The sequence below is a fragment of the Littorina saxatilis genome, unplaced genomic scaffold, assembly GCF_037325665.1.
Source record: "Littorina saxatilis isolate snail1 unplaced genomic scaffold, US_GU_Lsax_2.0 scaffold_383, whole genome shotgun sequence".
Taxonomy (NCBI): domain Eukaryota; kingdom Metazoa; phylum Mollusca; class Gastropoda; order Littorinimorpha; family Littorinidae; genus Littorina; species Littorina saxatilis.
The window spans coordinates 93,977-118,229 of NW_027127255.1; the positions used below are offsets into that span (position 1 = coordinate 93,977).

General features: G+C 42.4%; 1 protein-coding gene and 1 long non-coding RNA gene across 2 annotated transcripts; one reads left to right on the forward strand and one right to left on the reverse strand.

Moving 5' to 3' along the window:
• Positions 1-14: 14 nt before the first annotated feature.
• Positions 15-21,855, forward strand: LOC138955716 (general transcription factor IIH subunit 2-like; the record flags this gene model as incomplete). Its single annotated transcript, XM_070327268.1, is given in 13 exon segments — positions 15-166; positions 1,385-1,449; positions 2,433-2,547; positions 3,131-3,217; positions 4,543-4,648; positions 5,873-5,978; positions 8,368-8,458; positions 9,387-9,474; positions 10,342-10,418; positions 17,738-17,768; positions 18,113-18,176; positions 20,523-20,626; positions 21,747-21,855. Coding segments are annotated over 12 exon segments (1,031 nt in total), but the record flags the coding sequence as incomplete, so codon positions are not given.
• Positions 12,350-13,641, reverse strand: LOC138955717 (uncharacterized). Its single transcript, XR_011452338.1, has 2 exons — positions 13,397-13,641; positions 12,350-12,745 (listed from the first exon to the last, which is right to left on the reverse strand). It is a non-coding gene; the product is annotated as an uncharacterized lncRNA (long non-coding RNA).
• Positions 21,856-24,253: the final 2,398 nt, after the last annotated feature.

Consider the following 24,253-nt stretch of genomic DNA (forward strand, 5'->3'; position numbering starts at 1 on the left):
GAAGAAAGGGAGGTAATTCGCGGACATCCAAAACACCGGGCAGAAAATAAGTGTCTTGTTTTGTGGTTTGTGCTTCATTTGTAGAAGACACACTGCAGATAAATATTGGGCAGGCACGACGGTGTGGGCAATTAATTCAACAAATATCATTCCTTCGTTATTCTGAGTAAGTTCATGAACGGGTCAAACTTTTCTTTGCCAGTTGATTTGTTCGCTTGTGATTTATTCACATGTTCTTGTCACAGGTGGTGTTTTGGTGTCCAAATAGTAAATGCAGGAGTATTCCAGTCACACACACACACACACACACACACACACACACACACACACACACACACACACATATTCCAGTCACACACACACACACACACCGTGACACGCACACACACACACACACACACACACACCGTGACACGCACACACACAGCAAAAACGAAATGTGGTGCTTGTGGCGCAGTGTGTGGTCTTTTGTGTTGGTGTTGCCAGAAAAAAAGAAAAAAGAATGTGATAATGATATGATACGTCTTCAACTTGTAGTTGTATACTGAATGAAAACAGCATGCCTGATCAATAATCATGAGTCAGACAAAAAACGAGAAAGGTATACAGTTGGAACGTTTAATTATTGAAAAAACAAAACGTTACATTCACAGATATATTGACCGAGCGGTCTTTTAAGTGAACAAACACTAATTAGACCAAAAATTACCATTTATCTGTGCAGTTAAAAGACCGCTGTGTCAATATATCTGTGAACGTAACGTTTTGTTTTGTCAATAATTAAACATTCCATTTCCAACAACCTACCTTTCTTGTTTTTTTAATCTGAATTTTGGAACTTTTAGTTTGTTTGCTTAACGCCCAGCCGACCACGAAGGGCCATATCAGGACGGTGCTGCTTTGACAGATAACGTGCGCTACACACAAGACAGAAGTCGCAGCACAGGCTTCATGTCTCACCCAGTCACATTATTCTGACACCGGACCAACCAGTTCTAGCACTAACCCCATAATGCCAGATGCCAGGCGGAGCAGCCACTAGATTGCCAATTTTAAAGTCTTAGGTATGACCGGGCCGGGGTTCGAACCCACGACCTCCCGATCACGGGGCGGACGCCTTACCACTAGGTTTTGGAACTTTGGCAGTCTCTTTGTTTTTGGATTTCATGAGTCAGACATATTTGTGTTTAAAGTTCTGCATCAGCTTTGGTACCGAATACTACTGGTTGAGAATCACTATATCAATGACCTGTCCTGTTTTTCAGAATTTTATTCAAAAACGCAAACAAATTACCAGTATTGGTAATGATCATGTTTATTGCTTTCCTTAATTACTGCATGATTTTGAATTTTTGTGATGGTTTACTCTTTTCACAAATTTCAGATCCAGTTCAGAATGGCTGAGGAGGAAACAGGATACCGCTGGGAGACAGAGTATGAGAAGACTTGGTAGGTGCATTGTTTTTGAACAATTGTTTCTTTTCTTGCATTGTAGGTATACACTAATACAGTCTAATTTTATAGTATTTAAAAAAATACAACAACTATTGTTTTAAGCGGTATAATTTGACTGTTGGTGAGTAATTTCAGATGGCTGTCAGGCCAAGAAAAAAATGTCAACGTTTCCCCGACTGACCCTTATTTTTTCTCATGACCCTGGAACTTTTACCCTTCTGACAAAACAAAAGAAAACAAAACGAGAAAATTATGCAAAAATTACAAACCTCAATTTTGCAGACTTTGCGAGGAAAGTTACTATTCTCCGCCATGCAGGGGACACAGCTTGTGTGAGAGAAAAACGAACTTCAATCCAAAAAAAGTTGAAAATTAACCATACTTTTTTGGGCCTTGTAATCAGAAGTATGTGTGGCATATATATCAGTACATGTGCCCACTTTTTTCTTTTCTAATAACATTTCAAAATGGTTGAGATACAGAGCCTGGTACTTTGAATTGTTCATGACAGGCGCAGTGGTAAGACGTCGGCCTCCTAATCGGGAGGTCATGAGTTCGAATCCCGGTTGCTGCCGCCTGGTGGGTTAAGAGTGGAGATTTTTCTGATCTCCCAGGTCAACTTATGTGCAGACCTGCTAGTGACTTAACCCCCTTCGTGTGTACACGCAAGCAAAAGACCAAGTGCGTACGGAAAAGATCCTGTAATCCATGTCAGAGTTCGGTGGGTTATGAAAACACGAAAATACCCAGCATGCCTCCCTCGAAATCGGCGTATGCTGCCTGAACGGCGGGGTAAAAACGGTCATACACGTAAAAATCCACTCGTGCTAAAAACATGAGTGAACGTGGGAGTCTAAGCCCATGAACGAAGAAGAAGAAGAATTGTTCAATCCTAGTTTTGCATACATTTAGCCAGGAGACGACAACTTTCTACAATTTGTTATACATGAAATAATTGTTTGATATTACGTCAACAGGGAAGCACTGGTTGAAGATGAGAGTGGATCGCTTCAGGCTAGCGTTGCCGACATTGTCAGCAAGGCAAAGCGTCGTCATCTGTTGGACAAAATTGGCAATGTTCGCCTGGGAATGGTGAGGTTTTGCTTTATTGGACGATTTTCGGAAATAACTTAGTCAGGTTTGTATGGGGTGGGGAAGAGTGACCTTTTCTTGGAAAACCTCTGCCAAATATTGGAGGGGCCAATCTCTGCCAAATATTGGAGGGGCCAATCTCTGCCAAATATTGGAGGGGCCAATCATTAGTGAGGGATGTGTTGAAAACACTTGGATGGGAGCATGTGTTTCCAACACTCTCCTCGCTAGTGATTGGCCTCATCAATGTTTGGCAGAGGTGTTGCAAGGAAAGGTCACTCTCCAACAACACATACCAACTCACTCACTCAACTCAATGCCCGTCACTCCTGTCAGGGTATGGGCCGCCAAACAAACACATACAAACCCGACAGTTATTTTCGGGATTCATCCATTACATCCGCATCCTTGGCATTAACAAGTTAAGTACAGTGGTAGCTGCTGCAATGAGATGACAACTCACAATGAAGGGTACCTTCTGTAATTCCTTTGTACGTTGTACTTTTGATGTGTTAAGATATCTTTTAGCCTTGTTAGTGTCAATAATCCTCTATAATGACATAATACTTGTTACTTGTTTCAGATGCGCCATCTCTTTGTCATCATTGACATGTCTCAGGCCATGAATGATCAGGACTTGAAACCATCACGCATCCTCACAACACTCAAGGTTTGCATGGAAGATTGCTACTCTTACTGACCAGGAAAACAACAGTGTGATTTTTAATGTTTTGCTTCTTCTTCTTCTTCTTTGTTCATGGGCTGAAGCTCCCATGTTCACTCATGCTTTTGCAAGAGTGGGTTTTTACGTGTATGGACGTTTTTTCGCCACCATTCAGGCAGCCATACGCCGCTTTCGGGGGAAGCATGCTGGGTATTTTCGTGTTTCTTTAACCCACCGAACTCTGACATGGATTACAGGATCTTTTCCGTGCGCACTTGGTCTTGTGCTTGCGTGTACACACAAAGGGGGATGAGGCACTAGCAGGTCTGCACATAAGTTGATCTGGGAGATCGGAAAAAATCTTCACCCTTAACCCACCAGGCTGTAGTGGCCGGGGTTTGAACTCAGGACCTTCCAATTTGGAGGCTGATGTCTTATCCACTAGGCTACCGCACCTGTCGTGTGATTTTTAATGTCTTGTCTGTTGACAATGACCACTCAAGGGATCAATCGAAAATGGTCGTCATAGACAGGTGGTCATTATTTGCAAGTGCTAAAGTTTTATAGAAGGAAAAAGATGTTACTTTGATGTCATTTGTAGTTTTGAATGTTTCCTGAGAAAATTGAAGTGTCCTTGAACCCTACTTGAAAAAAGCGGGGGCGAGGATGTAGCTCAGTCGGTAGCGCGCTGGATTTGTATCCAGTTGGCCGCTGTCAGCGTGAGTTCATCCCCACGTTCGGCGAGAGATTTATTTCTCAGAGTCAACTTTGTGTGCAGACTCTCCTCGGTGTCCGAACACCCCCCGTGTGTACACGCAAGCACAAGACCAAGTGCGCACGAAAAAGATCCTGTAATCCATGTCAGAGTTCGGTGGGTTATAGAAACACGAAAATACCCAGCATGCTTCCTCCGAAAACGGCGTATGGCTGCCTAAATGGCGGGGTAAAAAACGGTCATACATGTAAAATTCCACTCGTGTAAAAAACACGAGTGTACGTGGGAGTGTCAGCCCACGAACGCAGAAGAAGAAGAAGACTTGAAAAAAGCAGATGCATGCACAAATTTGGAAAAGAAAATGATGATACTTTTATATGTCATTTGTGGTTTTGAATGTTTCCTGAGAAAATTAAAGTCTACTTGAACCCTACTTGAAAAAGCCGATACATGCAAAAATTTAGAAAGTAAATAAAGAGTTTGGATAAATCACATTATCAGTTTTCCATAGGAAAAATAAACAAATCGAAACTTGCCCAACTGTCAGCGAGGGTCAATTGAATGTCTTTTGCATTGGTCATAGGTAATGGCAAATTATGTGATGTCTGTGTTGCAGTTGCTGGAACATTTTGTGGAGGAATATTTTGACCAGAACCCTATCAGTCAGCTGGGTATTATGGCCAGTCGTAACAAGCGCGCTGAAAAGATCACTGAACTTGGAGGTGAGGCACACACCCAAAAATGTGACCATCCACCACGGAATGAGTCGCGTGTCAGCTTTGGATGATTTTTATAATTTTACATTTTCTGAAAGAGTTTTTTATGCTCTATCCAGCGGTGAAAACCGTTCTAGAAAAGAGCGAAAACTTTTCGAGTTATAAGACTGACTAAGGTGATCCTCACACTAATACATATGAGACCTAGCGTAGAACATCCGAGGTGACATCCGACCCATTCCGTGGTGGAGGATCACAAATATTGTTCAGATTACATGGCCACACAAAATAACAGAAAAAGGATAGGATGGTAGGCCAAAACTTCGATTGATTTACTGTAAACCAGAAATTGTTTCATTCTAAGTATGTTTTCATGGATGTTTGCTTCATGAAGTGTGTTTAATTACAAACCTTCTAGGGCAACTTTTTTATCAGTTCAGCATTATTAACTAGTGTATCTGAATAGAGAAATACAATTCAAACGCATGAAGAAACTGAAGACCTGAAGGGATTGAACGGCATAGTATCGTTGTTACTGGTTTAAAATGCCACTATCGTTAACACTTTCTACCCCACCTATGTTGACCAACTGTGCTGCAGCAGGTCACTCAGAATTGTAGTAACTGTGTATCAACACGCTGGAATGCAGGCGTTAGATGGACATTACAGGAAGCGACTGAGGCTAACAGTCTGAGCCGATATATCCGTACCTGGTCAGATAGAGCCATATGAGTGGGTACGGGTATATCCGTACCTGGGAGACAATGAGTTAATCAATGAGTGTTCCAGTGCAAAAACAAAATTGTTTTACAAATCATTTTCAGAATAAATCAATAAATCATAGAGGATGTAAATTTGAGGCTCATCTGCCTTCCCTACTTGGTATGACATTTAAACAACAAATTGTTATATCTTTAATTGAACCAAGCAATATCATATGCTTTTGCTAAAATTGCTATGCTGGAATTGTAGTTAACAGCTGTTGAATGTTTTTGCGAAAAGGTATGGGTGTCCGTTACCATTTACCACTGTGTTTGATTTAAAACGATTAACATGTATATGTTTTGACGATAGAATGAGAAACGAAAGAGAACTTAAATACTAAAATAGAGCACACCTTGAAGACCTGGCGAGGTTGATTTACTGAATGAGTGGGTGTTGCTTTCATCTCCTTTCATGTTTGAATGATGTGGAACACAGGTGTTTCCAACATTTCATTTTGTGTGTCAGGAAATCCAAGACGACATGTGACAGCATTGCAGGGCCTGACAACCAAACCGTGTCAAGGAGAGCTGTCTTTGCAGAACTCGCTGGATATGGCCCTCCAGACACTCAGGTATTCTGCAATGGGCTAAAAGCATTGAGGAGTGTGATAATCAGTGTGCTCTTTTCCTTAGGGAATCTGTGGTTCAAGACACTCTAGAACTTTCAGCTTGTTGTTGGTGATAAGGAGAGCCAGACTGGGAGTCTAAATTCGCAAGAAACCTGTACAAATGGAAACCGATATGGGTCATAGGTAAAGCATTGTGTGTAGCTGGCGTTTCAGGGATCTGCATATGGGAGCTCAAGGCGATATTGGATGCTCTGGGGGAAAAAAAGGCTAGAGAATGAAGGGAACAAAAGGGGAAGTTTCTGCCAGGTTATTTGGTTACAGGGCTTTTTTTAAGCATACCTAAGAAGTGCTTTTTAAACACATTGGCATTGCTTGATGGCAAACCCGTTAAAGCGATGATGGCTTTATTACAAGTGTATTGCACATTTTTAACATGGTTAAAGTGCCCCCAGCCCCTCTCCCCTTGCTCTCTTTTCACTTCTGCATGTCGACGGGTGCTGTGGCGGGGTGGTAAGACGTCGGCCTCTTAATCGGAAGGTCGAGGGTTCGAATCCCGGCCCGGCCGCGGCCGCCTGGTGGGTTAAGTGTGGAGATTTTTCCGATCTCCCAGGTCAACTTATGTGCAGACCTGCTAGTGGCGTATCCCCCTTCGTGTGTACACGCAAGCACAAGACCAAGTGCGCACGGAAAAGATCCTGTAATCCATGTCAGAGTTCGGTGGCTTATAGAAACACAAAAATACCCAGCATGCTTCCTCCGAAAGCGGCGTATGGCTGCCTTAATGGCAGGGTAAAAACGTAAAAATTCCACTCGTGCAAAAACACGAGTGTACATGGGAGTTTCAGCCCACGAACGCAGAAGAAGAAGAAGACTTCTGCATGTCAGTATCTGCAACAGTCTCATGAAGAGAGAACAATGTCTGCATGGAGCATTTGACTACAGTGGAACGCCCAATTTAAGACTCCCTCCCTTTTAACACTTTCGCGACGGGACGCTGATAAATCAGTAACAGCGCTGACACGCCCATGGACGGGACGCGCATTTTTCAGTATCAGTCATACAAGGTACAAGACTCGTGATTGCTTCCCGGTTTTTGAAGATTGCAATAAATTGAGTTGTTTCCCTTGATACACCTGGTTTCCTCTTCCGGCTTGATCAAATTAGTGCAGATTTGCGTGGTGTTTTCGAACAAAAAAAATGAATCGAAGGCGAGCCTTGTCACGGGAGGAGATTCTCTGGATGTTGGATCTTGAGGATCCTGTAGATCATGATACATCGTGTCGTTTTCGCCTCAAGAAAGCGATAATAGCAGTGATATTGAGGAAGAAACAGTCCTGTTGTTGCTAGTACGAGTCGGCAAACTACACGTGGTAGGGGGTGATACTGCTAGACGAACATGTATCTCGGAATCGTGTAGGAGCTAGGGGGCGTGGCAGCACTGATAACAATGGATGGCTGGAGCCTCCTAATCCTTTTGGAAATGTTCATAGGTGTACAGTTGGTACTTTGTTGTGAAAATGTGACTTATATTCAATATGGATTACCTAGACATCATTTGGTGAGTGTCACAGTTTTGTTTCATTTGAGTCAGGATGCTGTGAGTGAATGCGTGATTTGCTTGTTTTTTTCTTTGTACTGTCTCCTTATTTCTGTGTACAATGTTAACAATATTTCAGCTAATTCATAGGTTTTATACCTTGTTTGGTTATAACATTATTTATAATACTTTCTGTTAAAAAATAACTTTTAAAAAAAGCAGTGGAAAATAAAACACACAAAAAAACGTTAAAAAACACAAATTATCCCCCTTTCACCCCCCTTTGCTAAAACAAATCGCGTGACAAACTTATAAATAGCACGACTGAACTGGGCATCCATGTTTTGAATTATTACACAAAATTTGGTGGTGATTGGACTTAATTCAAGCTTGCTAGACAGATTTCTTTACAGTTACTGTTTTTTGGGAAGTTTCTTGGTGGCAAGCTTGGGCAGGCAGGACGTTAATGCCGTGGCAGTGCTAGTCACAATAGTGTTAAGACTCTGTTTTCTCAGACTTTTTGTTCATAATCTCAGTAAATTTACCTCCCTGTCTGAGCGATTGAGAAGAAGAAGAGAAGAAGTAAATTTACCCCCATTTAAAAAAAACAAAAAACTCCTTTAAAAGACCGTTGGGTCGAAATATCTGTGAATGTATTGTTTTTTCATTAACAAACGTTCCAACAACCTACCTTTCTTGTTTTTTGATTCTGAATTTTGAAACGTTGGCCGTCTCTTTGTCTTTGGATTCCCTCCTTCCAGACCTCATTGTCTGAGTTTTGGGGAGGCCTTGAAAGGGAGGTGACTCCACTGTATAAAATTCATAAAGAGAATGAGGATTTTGCCTGTCACACAGACACATGCCTGGCCACGCAAGTCGGGAGGTACTGATTATCGGCGGCAGTCTGACCACTTGCGACCCAGGAGACATCCACTCCACCATCAAGGTAAGGGGCTCCGCTCACATATATGTAACTTCAGCAGGACCGACGACGCACTGCAGATTATCCCAGCCCGCTACACGTTGCATGAAAGGAAAACAGGCCAAGTACTCGTCATAATCCCTATCACGGCATAAATAATAGGCAGTGCGTCGTCTGTGCCGCTGAAACTGCGCCGGTATATTCTGCCCATAAGCATGCTTTGTGAAAGTTCTCTCTCTCTCTCTCTCTCTCTCTCTCTCTCTCTCTCTCTCTCATTCTCTCTGTCTCTCTCTCTCGCTCTCTCTCCCTCCCCCTCTCTCTCTCTCTCTCTCTCTCTCTCTCTCTCTCTCTCTCTCTCTCTCTCTCTCTCTCTCTCTCTCTCTCTCTCTCTCTCTCTCTCTCTCTTCTACTTGGAGAAAACAGAATGTCCTTAAAAAATATATCAGTAGGATTTTTGAAATTGCCACTTTCCAGAAGCTTCAGTAAATGTATAGCTATCCAGGCTCAGTTGTTATCACATCTAGAATTCTCACATGATAATGGACAATGGTGGAAACAGTATTCTCTATAGTGAGTTTTCCAAAGCGATTACTAGATTCTTAGACTTGCGTCACATACTTGTATTTTCGGGTAAAACATGTTGTATTGAGCAGGTTGCTACCCCCACCCCCCACAAGAAGTCATGGGTAGCTAAACCCATTGCCCACCCGATTTAGGATCAATTTCCTTACTTCACCTTGCTTTTTGCTTTGAGATTCTGCTGTGCACATTCAGCAAGTGAACACATCAACCAACAGATAAATTTAAAGTTTGCTAAAAAAAAAAACTACTGAAAGTAGCCAATTCATTAAACCACTACGTCATTCTGTTTTCTTTGTTCCTACTCAAAGGAGAGGTTTAAGAACTGCTTTTTTTGTTGCACGTCCGAGTGTTGCTTTACATCAATTTTCAGATCCTTCAAGAGAACAATGTGCGCTGTTCAGTGATTGGTCTTTCGGCCGAGGTCAGGGTCTGCAAGAAGCTTTGTCAAGCAACAAACGGTATGTACAGGCCTCGGTCTTGTATGTTGTGTGCATGCACATGTATCAATCAATCAATCAATCAATGAGTCTTATATCGCGCATATTCCGTGGGTACAGTTCTAGGCGCTCTGCAGTGATGCCGTGTGAGATGAAATTTTATACGGCCAATAGATTGCAGCCATTTCGGCGCATATTTACCTTTCACGGCCTATTATTCCAAGTCACACGGGTATAGGTAGACAATTATTAACTGTGCCTAAGCAATTTTGCCAGGAAAGACCCTTTTGTCAATCGTGGGATCTTTAACGTGCACACCCAATGTAGTGTACACGGGGGGAGGTTCGGACACCGAAGAGAGTCTGCACACAAAGTTGACTCTGTGAAATAAATTTCCGCCGAACCTGGGATCGAACTCACGCTGACAGCGGCCAACTGAATACAAATCCAGCGCGCCACCAACTGAGCTATATCCCCGCCCGCCTGAGTCTGTGTCTGTACCAAGGCACACTTCCATCTGTTTAGTAAAGTTCAGTTTCAAGTCAGTAGAATTTTCAAAAATGTTAACTATACACATTATGTTGACAGTTGAAATTACAGTCTCCCCCACCCCCCCCTCAAATTAGGACGCCATGGGTGGGAGATTTTTCAACGCATACTCTTTCTTTTAAGATGTTGCTTTCTATGATTTTCTGTTGATAACACCAGTAAATTTATCTACATTTTAAGACTATATATCTCTTTTCAAGACCTGATTTTCTCAGATTTCTTGAGGTTTTAAGTTGGGGTTTTTTTCAGTAATATTTCAACCTGTTAGTGTTAAACATTGGAGATGTAATCCCTAGATTAGCATACTAACTGTTTGTTTTGCATAATGTTCCTTTTCAGGTCAGTACAATGTGGTGCTTGATGAGACGCATTTCAAGGATCTCCTCAACCAACATGTCACACCACCTCCGGCCACTGTGAGTTTTTTTCTTTTTGTGTGGATTGAATTGTCAAATTCCGTAAATAACTCTGTTGGGTTCGTATGGGTTGTGAACGAGTTTGTTTGGTACGTTCATACGCTGAAACTCCCACTGCTTTTACGTGTATGACCGTTTTTACCCCGCCATTCAGACAGCCATACGCCGCTTTCGGGGGAAGCATGCTGGGTATTTTTGTGTTTCTATAAGCCACCGAACTCTGACATGGATTTCAGGATCTTTTCCGTGCGCACTTGGTGTTGTGCTCGCGTGTACACACGAAGGCGGATAAGGCCCTGTGACCTGGGAGATCGGAAAAATCTCCACCCTTAACTCACCAGGTGGCCGCGGCCGGAATTTGAACTCAAGACCTTCCGTTTAGGAGGCCGATGTCTTATCCACTAGGCCACTGCGCCCATCTTGTGAACGAGTAAATACCCTTGCTTTTAGTGAAGCAAATAGTCCACGGGCCAGTCACTAGCGAGGGGTGTGACCGTGTGTCTGGAACACTTGGACAAGGTGCAAATGCTGATTGTTTGCCTTACTGGTGCGGGGATGTAGCTCAGTCGGTAGCGCGCTGGATTTGTATCCAGTTGGCCGCTGTCAGCGTGAGTTCGTCCCCACGATCGGCGAGAGATTTATTTCTCAGAGTCAACTTTGTGTGCAGACTCTCCTCGGTGTCCGAACACCCTCGTGTGTACACGCAAGCACAAGACCAAGTGCGCACGAAAAAGATCCCGTAATCCATGTCAGAGTCCGGTGCGTTATAGAAACACGAAAATACCCAGCATGCTTCCTCCGAAAACGGCGTATGGCTGCCTAAATGGCGGGGTACAAAACGGTCATACACGTAAAATTCCACTCGTGCAAAAAACACGAGTGTACGTGGGAGTTTCAGCCCACGAACGCAGAAGAAGAAGTTTGTCTTGCACTGTAAAAGCAAGGCTAGTCACTCTTTCACAACCCATGTAAATCCAAACATTTCCTTTTGTTTTTGAGACTTTTTTCCTGTTGCTAGGCAAAGTTGAAGGTCTTGATCAACGATCAAACAGGTTCAAGGCAGGTTGTGTCTAATTTTTAAGTGTTTCAGTGGCTCATTTTTGTTGTTGTTTCTAAACAATAGATGCACCCTGAGATTGTAGTTCACTTTTCAATGTTTGAGATGCAAATATATAAATGGTTTTTTAAAACAATAATGCTCCCTGAAAACATAGTGGGTCCACGCTGCTCCGTCTGGCGTCTGGCATTATGGGGTTAGTGCTAGGACTGGTTGGTCCGGTGTCAGAATAATGTGACTGGGTGAGACAATGAAGCCTGTGCTGCGACTTCTGTCTTGTGTGTGGCGCACGTTAAATGTCAAAGCAGCACCGCCCTGATATGGCCCTTCGTGGTCGGCTGGGCGTTAAGGGGAGGCACTGGTGTTAAAAGTGATTTTCTTTGTTTCTTAACTCTTGGGTCAACAAATGTTTCAGAATTTAAGTACTTAGTCCATCTCCTGAGAAAATGAAAAAAAATAAAAATTTGGACCATCGGTTGCCATGGTAGCAATCCAAGATGGCCGCCAAACTGCCCCTTTTTAAAACCCTAAGGCTTTTTTAAAACTGCATGAAATTTTGTTTTGATGCTTGTTATTTATACTTTAGCACAATGCCGAGAAACTGATAGAGTCGTTTTTTGATATCTCAAGTCATTTAAAAAATATCAGGGATGAAAGTGAGTGATGTTGAGTTTCATGAAAAAACGCCCCCCAAAACGGTATAACTTCTCAATAAATATTTTTTTCAAGAAATCACTCTATCAGTTTCTGCAAAATAACACACTCAAGATGTATGCAAAGTTTCAACAACGCAAGTTCATAAGAAAAAAAGCCTTAGGCTTTTGAAGTGACAAAAAAGTAGTTTTGAGAAAATACACAAAACGCGAAGAAAATGTATTTTTTGTACACAAACGTTTATGAAACATGTAACAAAACAACACTAACAAAACAACAAGTCTTGCTTAGTTCCACAAGAAAAACAGAAACTAAATTCAACAAAATTTAAAATAACAACACCCAGTGTTCTGCAAGCACCAAGGAAACTGTTCGAAGGTCACAATGATCAACTCTCATCCGTTATGTTCACGCTGCGTAAAGTATGCCCATCCATAACTCCCAACTTGTTATCAGTGAAGCCTTTTATCTTGGACCTCTTTTGGACTTGCTTTGAATAATCAGGGAGTCATATGACAGTGTCCTTTACTTTCTATACTACAATATTTGGGTTGACTTCTGTGAATTGCCTTGCAATGCCATGGGTACTTTGGAAGCTCCTCTCCAGCCTCTGCATCTGTAGAGACAACATAAATTCAAAATTAATATATGTCTATGACAAACTCATATACTGCTATTCACATTTTCCCAACAATGACCCCCCCCCCCCCCCCCTTACACACACATTTGAAAAAAGGTATTCTAATATTGTGATACATGGTAACACGATATTTGGGCGCATGCATATATGTCAGTGCTGATAGTCTAGCAGTGAACAAAAAGATGTTGACAAATCATGTGAATGGTGCTATTAGGCAGTGCTGATCTGGTTTACAGCTATTGCACATACATTGCATGCAGAAACCATATGGTCTGCATGGGACGTATGACCACAAGCAATGTTCACTCACTGGGCCATGTGAATGCATGTTTGTTTGAGCCACAAGAAAACTGTGATCACAGGAGCAAGCTATATATAATATGCTCGAGAAAATAAATGAGGAAAGAACAGATGTTTTGCCCCAACACTGACAAACCTTGTGACAACCAAGCTTCACAGTAGCAGCACATAACTGACTAAATTTGCATCCTGTTCAGTTTCTTTGCATCAGGGTGTTGTTACTTAGATTCTGTTCTTCAGCATAAAACAGTCACACACACACACACACATAACCAAACACATATATAAACTTCTACATGTTTGTCAAAAGAAGAACAAAATACATACCTACTACCATCTTGCTTATCAGCTGCTTGGAATCTTCCCTGCTCTGCTTGGGCTAGTATTCACTGCACCAGATTTCCCAGGAGACAGTTCAGGCGCGATCGCGGCAGACTCCCTTATTTTTAAGGGAGGGAGAACTTGAACTCCTGTCAGTCACTCCAGTACACGCGTTCGGAATGCACGATATGCGTGTGCTCGATACAGTTAATTAAACACTTGCTCGGCCTATGGCTATGGAAACTTGACTCTGAGAGCCGAAGGCGCAGATCCTTTGCCCAGTCCATAAAACAAGAGGCACATACAATACGCGCACTTGACTTGACTTGGCACAGAGATATAGAATATTCTATATCTCTGTGGGTAGAAGAGACGAAATAGGTGAACAAGAATAATCAGATATGTAATAGTTTTACTGCATTATAACAAACATTTAGTGTTAATGCTGCTACATTTAAATTAAAGCCATGGTTGTTTTTTTAAGGTGTGACGTCATTTTTTGTTTTTGTTTTTCTATCCGGGGTTGTAAGAATTTACATGACAAATACAGAAATGTGATCATGAAGGCGAGTTGCAATGATACAGGCAACACAGATTCCAGGCAGTTCGAGTTCATCATTGTCTGCTGTTGGTCTTTGAGCAGTCGCTGTTATTCAGAATAGTCCGGCGCCTGTGGGTGGACATGAATTGCGAAAGCTGTTCCGAGAAGGGTTTAAAAATATTTATCAATTTTAAAAGGAAAATAAAAAGGAAAAACATCAATCTATATACAAGTAAAGGCTGTAGTTATCTGTCTGTCGTGAAAAAGGTCAATGTATTCAATGTTTTTCTTACACACTGGGTGTAAATCTTTCTTTCTTTATTTGGTGTTTAACGTCGTTTTCAACCGCTCACCTCCCACGTGCAAAACGCAGTGATATGCTCACGCCAGAATAGCGCGGTAGTGTATTGTGCTAAGCAGGAAAGCGCGCTTTTCTGTATTCTTGTTAACTTTCTGAGCTTGTTTTGAATACAACCTATCATATCTATGTTTTTGGAATCAGGAAACGATAAAGAATAAGATGAAATCATTTTTGGATCGATTTCTTAAATTTTAATCGTAAGACTAATTAATCTATTTTCGTTAATTGTGATCACATTTTAAGAGTAAACATGACATATGTATGTATTTTTAGATTCAGAATGTCATGAAGAATACGATGCAATCAATTTTAAATCTGTTTGCGAAAAATCGATTTTAATGACAACTTTAATTAGCAAACTCATTAATTAATTTGTAAGCCTCCAAGCTGAAATGCAATACCAAAGTCCGGGCGTCGTCGAAGATTACTTGACCAAAATTTCAACCAATTTGGTTTAAAAATGAGAGCGTGACAGTGCCGCCTAAACTTTTACAAAAAGCCGGATATGACGAAGAGCGGTTACTTTGCGCTGAGAAGGATAGCACGCTTTTCTGTACCTCTCTTCGTTTTAACTTTCTGAGCGTGTTTTTAATCCAAACATATCCTATCTATATGTTTTTGGAATCAGGAACCGACAGGGAATAAGATGAAAGTGTTTTTAAATTGATTTTGGAAATTTAATTTTGATAATAATTTTTATATATTTAATTTTCAGAGCTTGTTTTTAATCCAAATATAACATATTTATATGTTTTGGGAATCAGACAATGATGGAGAATAAGATAAACGTAAATTTGGATCGTTTTATAAATTATTTTTGTTTTTTTACAATTTTCAGATTTTTAATGACCAAAGTCATTAATTAATTTTTAAGCCACCAAGCTGAAATGCAATACCGAAGTTCGGGCTTCGTCGACGATTACTTGACCAAAATTTCAACCAATGTGAAAAATGAGAGCGTGACAGTGCCGCCTCAACTTTCACGAAAAGCCGGATATGACGTCATCAAAGACATTTATCAAAAAAATGAAAAATAGGTCTGGGGATATCATACTCAGGAACTCTGATGTCAAATTTCATAAAGATCGGTCCAGTAGTTTAGTCTGAATCGTTCTACACACACACAGACACACACAGACACACACAGACACACACACAGACACACACACACACACACACACACACACACACACATACACACACACACACACACACACACACACACACACCCACCACGACCCTCGTCTCGATTCCCCCCTCTACGTTAAAACATTTAGTCAAAACTTGACTAAATGTAAAAACGGGCCTGGTTTGAGCAGTGACACAGGGAAATCTGTACATCAAACCTCTTCAGTCCGTACATAGAGAAATTCTCTCCAGAGTCTTCAGAGTTGTCAGCGTTTGGAAACTTGATAGTCTGCTACCGACGATGGGAAAGTTCTTGACCTGCAGCATGGCAGGTCAAAATAACACACTGGGACCGAAGCGGCGGTGGAGCTTAATTGATACCGACATGGTTACTGCACAAACGGCCAGCTAAGCCACACCTCCTTTTGGCGCGTGCTGTGACTGCGCCTAGACTGGAGACGCAAGTTGCACCATGGCTGAACATAGTCATTTTTGTATTGATTGTTCTTTTTCTAAGCAGTTTATTTGCTTTTTTCAAGAGAAAAGATATAGGGTCTGCCTTCTCGTTGCCATAAATGGCAAACTCCGTGTTGTCCTTTTTGCCGTACGCATTCCGCTCCGCAACTCTAAAATAAGTCGTGGCTCAAAACACTCATGGCAACGTGCTTCAAACGTACACCACCGGTGGTGATTTCTTGCTCCATCTCAGCTGTTGCAAGGGAAGCAGCATAGTTTCCAGCCAATTTTCATTCTGGACGAAGAAGAATGCACAAACTTGATCTTCCGATTCGTTCGTAGCAATACTGCCAATAGCAGACGACACTATCGACTCGCACTTTCTTTTTAAACTTCTGTCACGCCAGCCTCTGCAACTGATCTGATTTTAGTCGATAATTATCTCCTTTGCGTGTCAAGCACTGAAATCGGGGCAAAACGTGTGATAAACTGAAGTTTCCACAAAGATATCCAAGGAAAATCGCAGCTGTAGATGTTTCACATCGCCTTTGGCGAGACCTGGCGGAAATCAAGAATATTGCATTCTGGGAAGGCCGAATCGAACCGAACGAGACCGAGCATAAACGAAGTTTAATATCCGCGATTCGATTGGTCAGTAGACAAAAATTTTCACACGGAATCTCCCGGAATCTTCATCGGTTGTCTTCGGCTCATTGGAATGTCTTCTTGTTGCTGTTACTAACGGCGCGAAATCTGTAAACGGAAATTCCCGTTGTCCGCGGTATGAACTGATTGTAGCAAAGAAAAGACAACTCATTCCAGTCATGCTAACGTGACCACCGTTGACGATGTGTTTGACTCACATTCACCTCTCAAACATACGCATTTTTTTGCTGTTTTGTGTTTGTTCAATACACAATTGCATACACATACATTGTTCATTTAGCCGTTTTGACCGTTTATGATTAATTCTGATCTAAAATCAGTACATCAGAGTAACCAGAAGAGGTTCAAAATCCAGAATCAGAAAGAAAACCGAAATGACCAGGGAACAAAAAAATCACTTTTTTCACTGTGGTGTCTGCAAACAAACAAAGAACAAAGTGGGTCCACTTTTTAATGTTTCAAGTTGCTCATTTTTGTCTGTATTTTTTACATTTTATTTTCAAACAATAGTTGCTCCCTGAGAACATAATACTTTGTGCACTTGTGATTGTTTCTGTTGCTTATTTGTAACTGTTCTTTTTTAACTGTGGATGCTCCCTGAGAATATAGTTGATTCTAGTTGAGATGCCAGGGTGGCGTATGTTTTTGTTAAGAGAACAGAATTACTACATTACTATGGGCGGGGATGTAGCTCAGTCGGTAGCGCGCTGGATTTGTATCCAGTCGGCCGCTGTCAGCGTGAGTTCGTCCCTACGTTCGGCGAGAGATTTATTTCTCAGAGTCAACTTTGTGTGCAGACTCTCCTCGGTGTCCGAACACCCCCGTGTGTACACGCAAGCACAAGACCAAGTGCGCACGAAAAAGATCCTGTAATCCATGTCAGAGTTCGGTGGATTATAGAAACACGAAAATACCCAGCATGCTTCCTCCGAAAACGGCGTATGGCTGCCTAAATGGCGGGGTAAAAAACGGTCATACACGTAAAATTCCACTCGTGCAAAAAACACGAGTGTACGTGGGAGTTTCAGCCCACGAACGCAGAAGAAGACTACATTACTATTGCTATTATTTTCTTTTTGAAAATGTTTCCTGCCTCCACACACTTTTTTTTGTAAGCTTTAGTTTATGCAGAAGCTGGATTGGTTACTTGTGTTTCATTTACTTTTGTTACAATTGTTTTATATTATGTTTGCAGGCAAACACAGAATCATCTCTCATCAAAATGGGTCAGTATCTTTTGTTTTGAGTGAAATATTATGCAGTTTGATTCTGATGTAATGACAGAGTGTATAAATATCCGAAAATTGCATGTTTGACTCATTTTGCCTGAATATTTAAATGCAAGGGGTCATAATTGTAATCGACCATTTGCAGTTAAAAATCGTATATTGACAATATGCAGTCCATGTATTAAAGTGTGTGTTTGTATACATATGTGTGTGCATGCAGAGCATGTGTGTGCACCTGCATGTGTGTGTGTGTGTGTGTGTGTGTGTGTGTGTGTGTGTGTGTTTATTTTGACCTGTAGCACGTGTCATTTACACAGCTTATTTTGTTGTCTGTATTTCAGGCTTTCCACACCATAGTCTAACAGGGGACAAGAATTCAGAAGAAAAGGCATCCATGTGCATGTGGTGAGAAAGCCAAGAGAAAACATGCACTATAGAGACATCACAGTAATTGTAAGATATGAATGTTGGGAGCCTCATGCCAACTGAGGAATGTTACAAAGTGCTGAGAAGTACCGTACTTTCCGGGTGACAAGGCGCTTCGTTATCTAAGACGCACCCCCTTCTTTTTAAAAAAAATTGTAATCCAGTCACCCATTGGACGCAGGGGGCCGATAGGGCGCACCAAAATGACCCAGTTTTTGCCATGAGAGGTGGTTCCCCTGTCATATCTGAGAGAGGAAACACTTCCTGCATCGGGGTCAGTGACCGACTTTAACTGAGTGAAAATATGTGTGCTCTGTGTGTGCGGCCAGATCAAAGGCATTGTGATAGCTGGGTGGCCTTGTTAAAAGACACGACCTTCTTCCCAGGGGTCAATGACCCAGTTTTTGCCATGAGAGGTGGTTCCCCTGTCATATCTGAGAGAGGAAACACTTCCTGCATCGGGGTCAGTGACCGGTCAGTGACCGAGTTTAACAGAGTGGAAATCTGTGTGTGCGGCCAGATCAAAGGCAGGGCAGTACCTAGTAGCTGAAACATGCATTATCACAAGTTGTTTGACTGGTACTCAAGCGGTCTCTTTGATTTTTTTCGTATTTCATACACGGATTAGGCGCTTCGTTATACAAGACGCAGGGGTCGAACTCGAGGAAAAAAGTCGCGCCTTATGACCCGGAAAGTACGGTAGTAGAAAATACAAAGCATCATATAATAGATTAGGCACAAAAAAAAAGATAGTCTGTTTACGGTAACCCGACCGACCCTATTTTTTTCGCGCGACCCTAGACTTTTTTTTGGCATTTGGGGAAAAAAAATTTTAAAAAAATAAAAAAAATAACGTAAAAATATGGGTTTTTTGAGGAAAAAAAAAATCCCGACCTACCGACCCTATTGTTTTGGCCTATGTTACCGTAAACAGACCTTTTTTGTTTTGGCCTTAAGCCAGTGAATCAATTACTATTGTTCCAGTTCAGTGTGTGCATGTTCCACCAGAGAAAGTATGTCTTGATTTTGAGAAACATGACTGACAAAGATGACAAGCTAATTGTAGTGAAGATTGTATTAGAGCTGTAGTCATGGATCATTATGGCCTGATGATTTTTGCTAATGGTTACCGTTAATGAGGGGGAGGATCACATACATTATCATCAGAACTAACAACTGTTTTATTACTATTGATGATGGAAAGACGTTATGGCATGAATAGGGATGATAAAGATGATGATGATGATGATGAAAAATGTGACAAAGTTGACAACGACAATGACAATGAGACGAAAAACCGAGGTCCCTTCGTGTACACTACATTGGGGTGTGCACGTTAAAGATCCCACGATTGACAAAAGGGTCTTTCCTGGCAAAATTGTATAGGCATAGATAAAAAATGTCCACCAAAATACCCGTGTGACTTGGAATAATAGGCCGTGAAAAGTAGGATATGCGCTGAAATGGCTGCGATCTGCTGGTCGATGTGAATGCGTGATGTATTGTGTAAAAAATTCCATCTCACACGGCATAAATAGATCCCTGCGCCTTGAGTCCGAGTCTGGAGATACGCGCGCGATATAAGACTTCATATAACAATAATCCGTCGCGATATAACCTTTGTGATTGAAAACAACGTTAAACACCAAATAAAGAAAGATATAACAATAATGAAAAGGAAGATGTTGGTGATGATGATGTGAACACCGACAACGATCTTGACAGCGTGATAAATGATGATGATGATGTGAACACCGACAACGATCTTGACAGCGTGATAAATGATGATGATGATGTGAACACCGACAACGATCTTGACAGCGTGATAAATGATGATGATGATGATGATGTGAACACCGACAACGATCTTGACAGCGTGATAAATGATGATGATGATGATGATGTGAACACCGACAACGATCTTGACAGCGTGATAAATGATGATGATGATGTGAACACCGACAACGATCTTGACAGCGTGATAAATGATGTTGGTGATAATGATGTGAACACCGACAACGATCTTGACAGCGTGATAAATGATGATGATGATGTGAACACCGACAACGATCTTGACAGCGTGATAAATGATGATGATGATGATGATGTGAACACCGACAACGATCTTGACAGCGTGATAAATGATGATGATGATGATGATGATGATGTGAACACCGACAACGATCTTGACAGCGTGATAAATGATGATGATGATGATGATGTGAACACCGACAACGATCTTGACAGCGTGATAAATGATGATGATGATGATCAAGACGACAGTGACGTGAAAAGCGATGATGATGATTGTAATAATGTTTGCAGCCATCTCGACAGCAAGGAAAGTCAAGGGTTTGGAAGCAACGGTTACTTCTGTCCCCAGTGCAAAAGCAAGTACTGTGAGCTACCCATAGAGTGCAAAGCGTGCGGTGAGTTTTTGACATGCATTGTTGTTGTGTGCTTGTGTTTTCTTCCTTAAATTCATCATGATTATGTTTGTGTTAGCACCTTAGAGATTAACTAACATTGAAATTAAAAGTGACTTTTATCCTCAGTGATCTTCTTCTTTTCGTTCGCTATTCATTTTGCGTTTTTGCGTGGATCTGTGGTTGGTTAGGGTGCGCCTGTTGGCCCAGATCCTCCGACTTCAGCCCTTAGGTTTCTTTCAGGGTTACCCCGCCCTTAGTTCCTGGCTCAAAAACCTAACCCTGGGAACACATGGGGGATTTCTTACCGGGGGCCCCACCCCGGGGCTAGAGCTTTTAATGCGTCTCTTACTCGCATGGTGTAACCGTCATCGGACACATAGGGTATTTATAGGGTAGTCAGTGCCATCTGCCAACCCACGCCGTCCTGGTAGAGACACAGCTAGTTGGTCTGGGACTGCTTATTCTATATTCGTGCGCCTTGAGTCGCCTGTTGGTGAGATATGTGCGCGTTATAAATATTCGTATTATTATTATTATTCGCAGCTGGCCCCCATATCTGGGGGCCTATCCGCCGGGTTGAGGATAGTCGCCCCCCTACTGAATTGGAAGTTGTCTGTTCCCGGATCCTCAGTGATGATCAATCAAATCTTTAATCAAAACGATGAAAGTCACTTGTTCATTTCAATGCTTGTTATTTACTCAGGTGCCAGGAGACTGGTTCCGCGTGACTCTCCCTGACTCTTGTTACACATGTCGGCCATATTGAGAATGCTTATGTCCTTTTGTTTGTTGGATCTCTAACAGAGATGGCCAAATCTTAAAATTTTACCTCGCCAGGCAAGCGAGTAACTTCAAGAAAGTCACTAGCCCGCCCGAAATTTCGCTGGTCCGGTACATATCACAGTTGCTGCATCAAAAGTGTTTATGGCTTTGAAACTCGATATTACAACCAAAAGTGTTGCATTGGACCAGAATGTTCACTGGCCAGGTGGGCGAGTTGCCAGGCAATTTCTACTAGCCTGGCGGTTTTTTACTCGCTCCTGGCGATCGGGCGGACGATTTGGCCATCCCTGTCTAAAATACCGTTTACAAATTGCAATTGTGACTGCGGCTGTTTCAGGGCTGACGTTGGTGTCTGCTCCTCACCTGGCGCGGTCGTACCACCATCTCTTCCCACCTGAGCCTTTCAAGGAGCTTCTCACCTCGGATATCATGACTGACGCTGCTGTGTGAGTGCTTTGGGAAAAGTTTGATTGATAAACAGTGGAACCCCCCTTTTAACAACCCCCAATTTAAGACTTCCTCCCTTTTTTCTCAGGCTTTTTGTTTATAACCTACCCCCCGCGGGTTAGGGGGAAGAATTTACCCGATGCTCCCCAGCATGTCGTAAGAGGCGACTAACGGATTCTGTTTCTCCTTTTACCCTTGTTAAGTGTTTCTTGTATAGAATATGGTCAATGTTTGTAAAGATTTTAGTCAAGCAGTATGTAAGAAATGTTAAGTCCTTTGTACTGGAAACTTGCATTCTCCCAGTAAGGTCATATATTGTACTACGTTGCAAGCCCCTGGAGCAAATTTTTTGATTAGTGCTTTTGTGAACAAGAAACAATTAACAAGTGGCTCTATCTCATCTCCCCCCCCCCCCCCCCCCCCCCCCCCTCCCCGACCTTTCCCCGTCGCGATATAACCTTGAACGGTTGAAAACGATGCTAAACACCAAATAAAGAAAGAAAGAAAGTTTATAACCTCTGTGAATTTACCCCCATTTTAAGACTCCGTCCTTTTTAAGACCTGTTTTTCTCAGATTTTTGGAGGCCTTAAAAGGGGGTTCCACTGTAGTCTGAAGATTTTTGGTTGACGAATCTCTGCTTTTACCGGCACAGTTGGCTTAGTGGTAAGGCGTCCGCCCCGTGATCGGGAAGTCGTGGGTTTGAACCCCGGCCGGGTCATACCTAAGACTTTAAAATTGGCAATCTAGTGGCTGCTCCGCCTGGCGTCTGGCATTATGGGGTTAGTGCTAGGACTGGTTGGTCCGGTGTCAGAATAATGTGACTGGGTGAGACATGAAGCCTGTGCTGCGACTTCTGTCTTGTGTGTGGCGCACGTTATATGTCAAAGCAGCACCGCCCTGATATGGCCCTTCGTGGTCGGCTGGGCGTTAAGCAAACAAACAAACAAACAAATCTCTGCTTTTTGTTGAGGGTTACAGTGTTGTGTGAAGTACTACCTTTGTCCGCAAGCAATGTTTGCATTCGCTACAAGCAAGTGGGACATTGATGGATTTTTAGGAGGGAAGGCAGAGGGAAAGAAAAACACCCAGAACACAAACAGAAACAAACATAGAATACAACCGGATAGGAAAAACAGGTCCTGAATCCATTGTGAGGGTGCCCAGGTGTCTGACCAACACTGGTTGACTCAGAAAGCGCAAAAAACAAGTCTGGCGGCGGAACGAAGTTCAGGGGTGGATGTTGCAGTGAGTGCTGGGACGGGGCGGCGTGAGAGCATACTGGGAGAAGGAACAAGCGTCGGGACAAGCAAGAGAAGAGAGGATGAAAACAATTAAAAGCAGACATGGGATTCTTCCGTAAAATTACGGAATTCCGTAAATTTTTAGGCTCCAGGGATCATTCTTGAGATTCGTGCAAATCCGCTGAGAAAATTTTGGGGTATATGTAGGTATAGACCCAAGTTTTTCGGCCGGTCCGCTGATCGCGACGCTCCATTCCATACTATTCTTGAACGGTTGGTTCCTAAAACGGTCAGACTGTTGCTGGTCGATCTGTATGGGAACGCGCTCTGTGTCTTTGTCTCCTACAGTCACCGTTTCAACGTAGCTATCGGGGATTCAGTATAAGCATACCGTATGAGAATGATTCGGCGCCATTTTTACATCGCTTCGAGCCACTTGCCAAAATGATGAGGAAGCTAAAGCGAGACGAAACCGTTCTATCCCGGGAAATTGACCAGCAGAAGTACAAGAAAAATCTCTGGAGATTCGACTGGCTCGATGAAGTTGTATCATTGAGCTGGAAATACGAGAAAGGCCAGAAGACACAAGACGTGAAACTGAAAGTTGGCGATGCTTTTGCTAAAATCAACTTGCCGGGAAAAGCTTAGTGCACTTTGTGCAACGATGTTAATGTTATCAACTACGGTTCCAATGGAAAGACTGCCCTCAAAAGCCACTTGAAAAGCAACAAGCACCTGACTATCCTGAAAACCCAGTCGTGTAATCAGTCACTGGGGTCGTTTGGCACCGACAAGGTAAGAACATTGAAACCACACCGTCACACGCCACCACCCCCCCCCCCCCCCATCCCCCCCTCTCTCTCTCTCTCTCTCTCTCTCTCTCTCTCTCTCTCTCTCTCTCTCTCTCTCTCTCTCTCTCTCTCTCTTTCTCCTCCTTATTTTGAGTCTCAGCGTAAAATTAATTTGAGAAACATGGGGAAGGAAGAGAAAGGGGGGGGGGGGGGGGGGGGGGGGGGCTATGATTAAGCTGAAATATGCATTTCAGGGCCATTTTTGTGTGTCTAAAACACTAAAAACCTTCAGCTTCTGGGGACTTCGCCCCCAGACCCCTTCTGCGGCCCCCATACCCCCACCTTTTTTTTTCCTTAATTATCA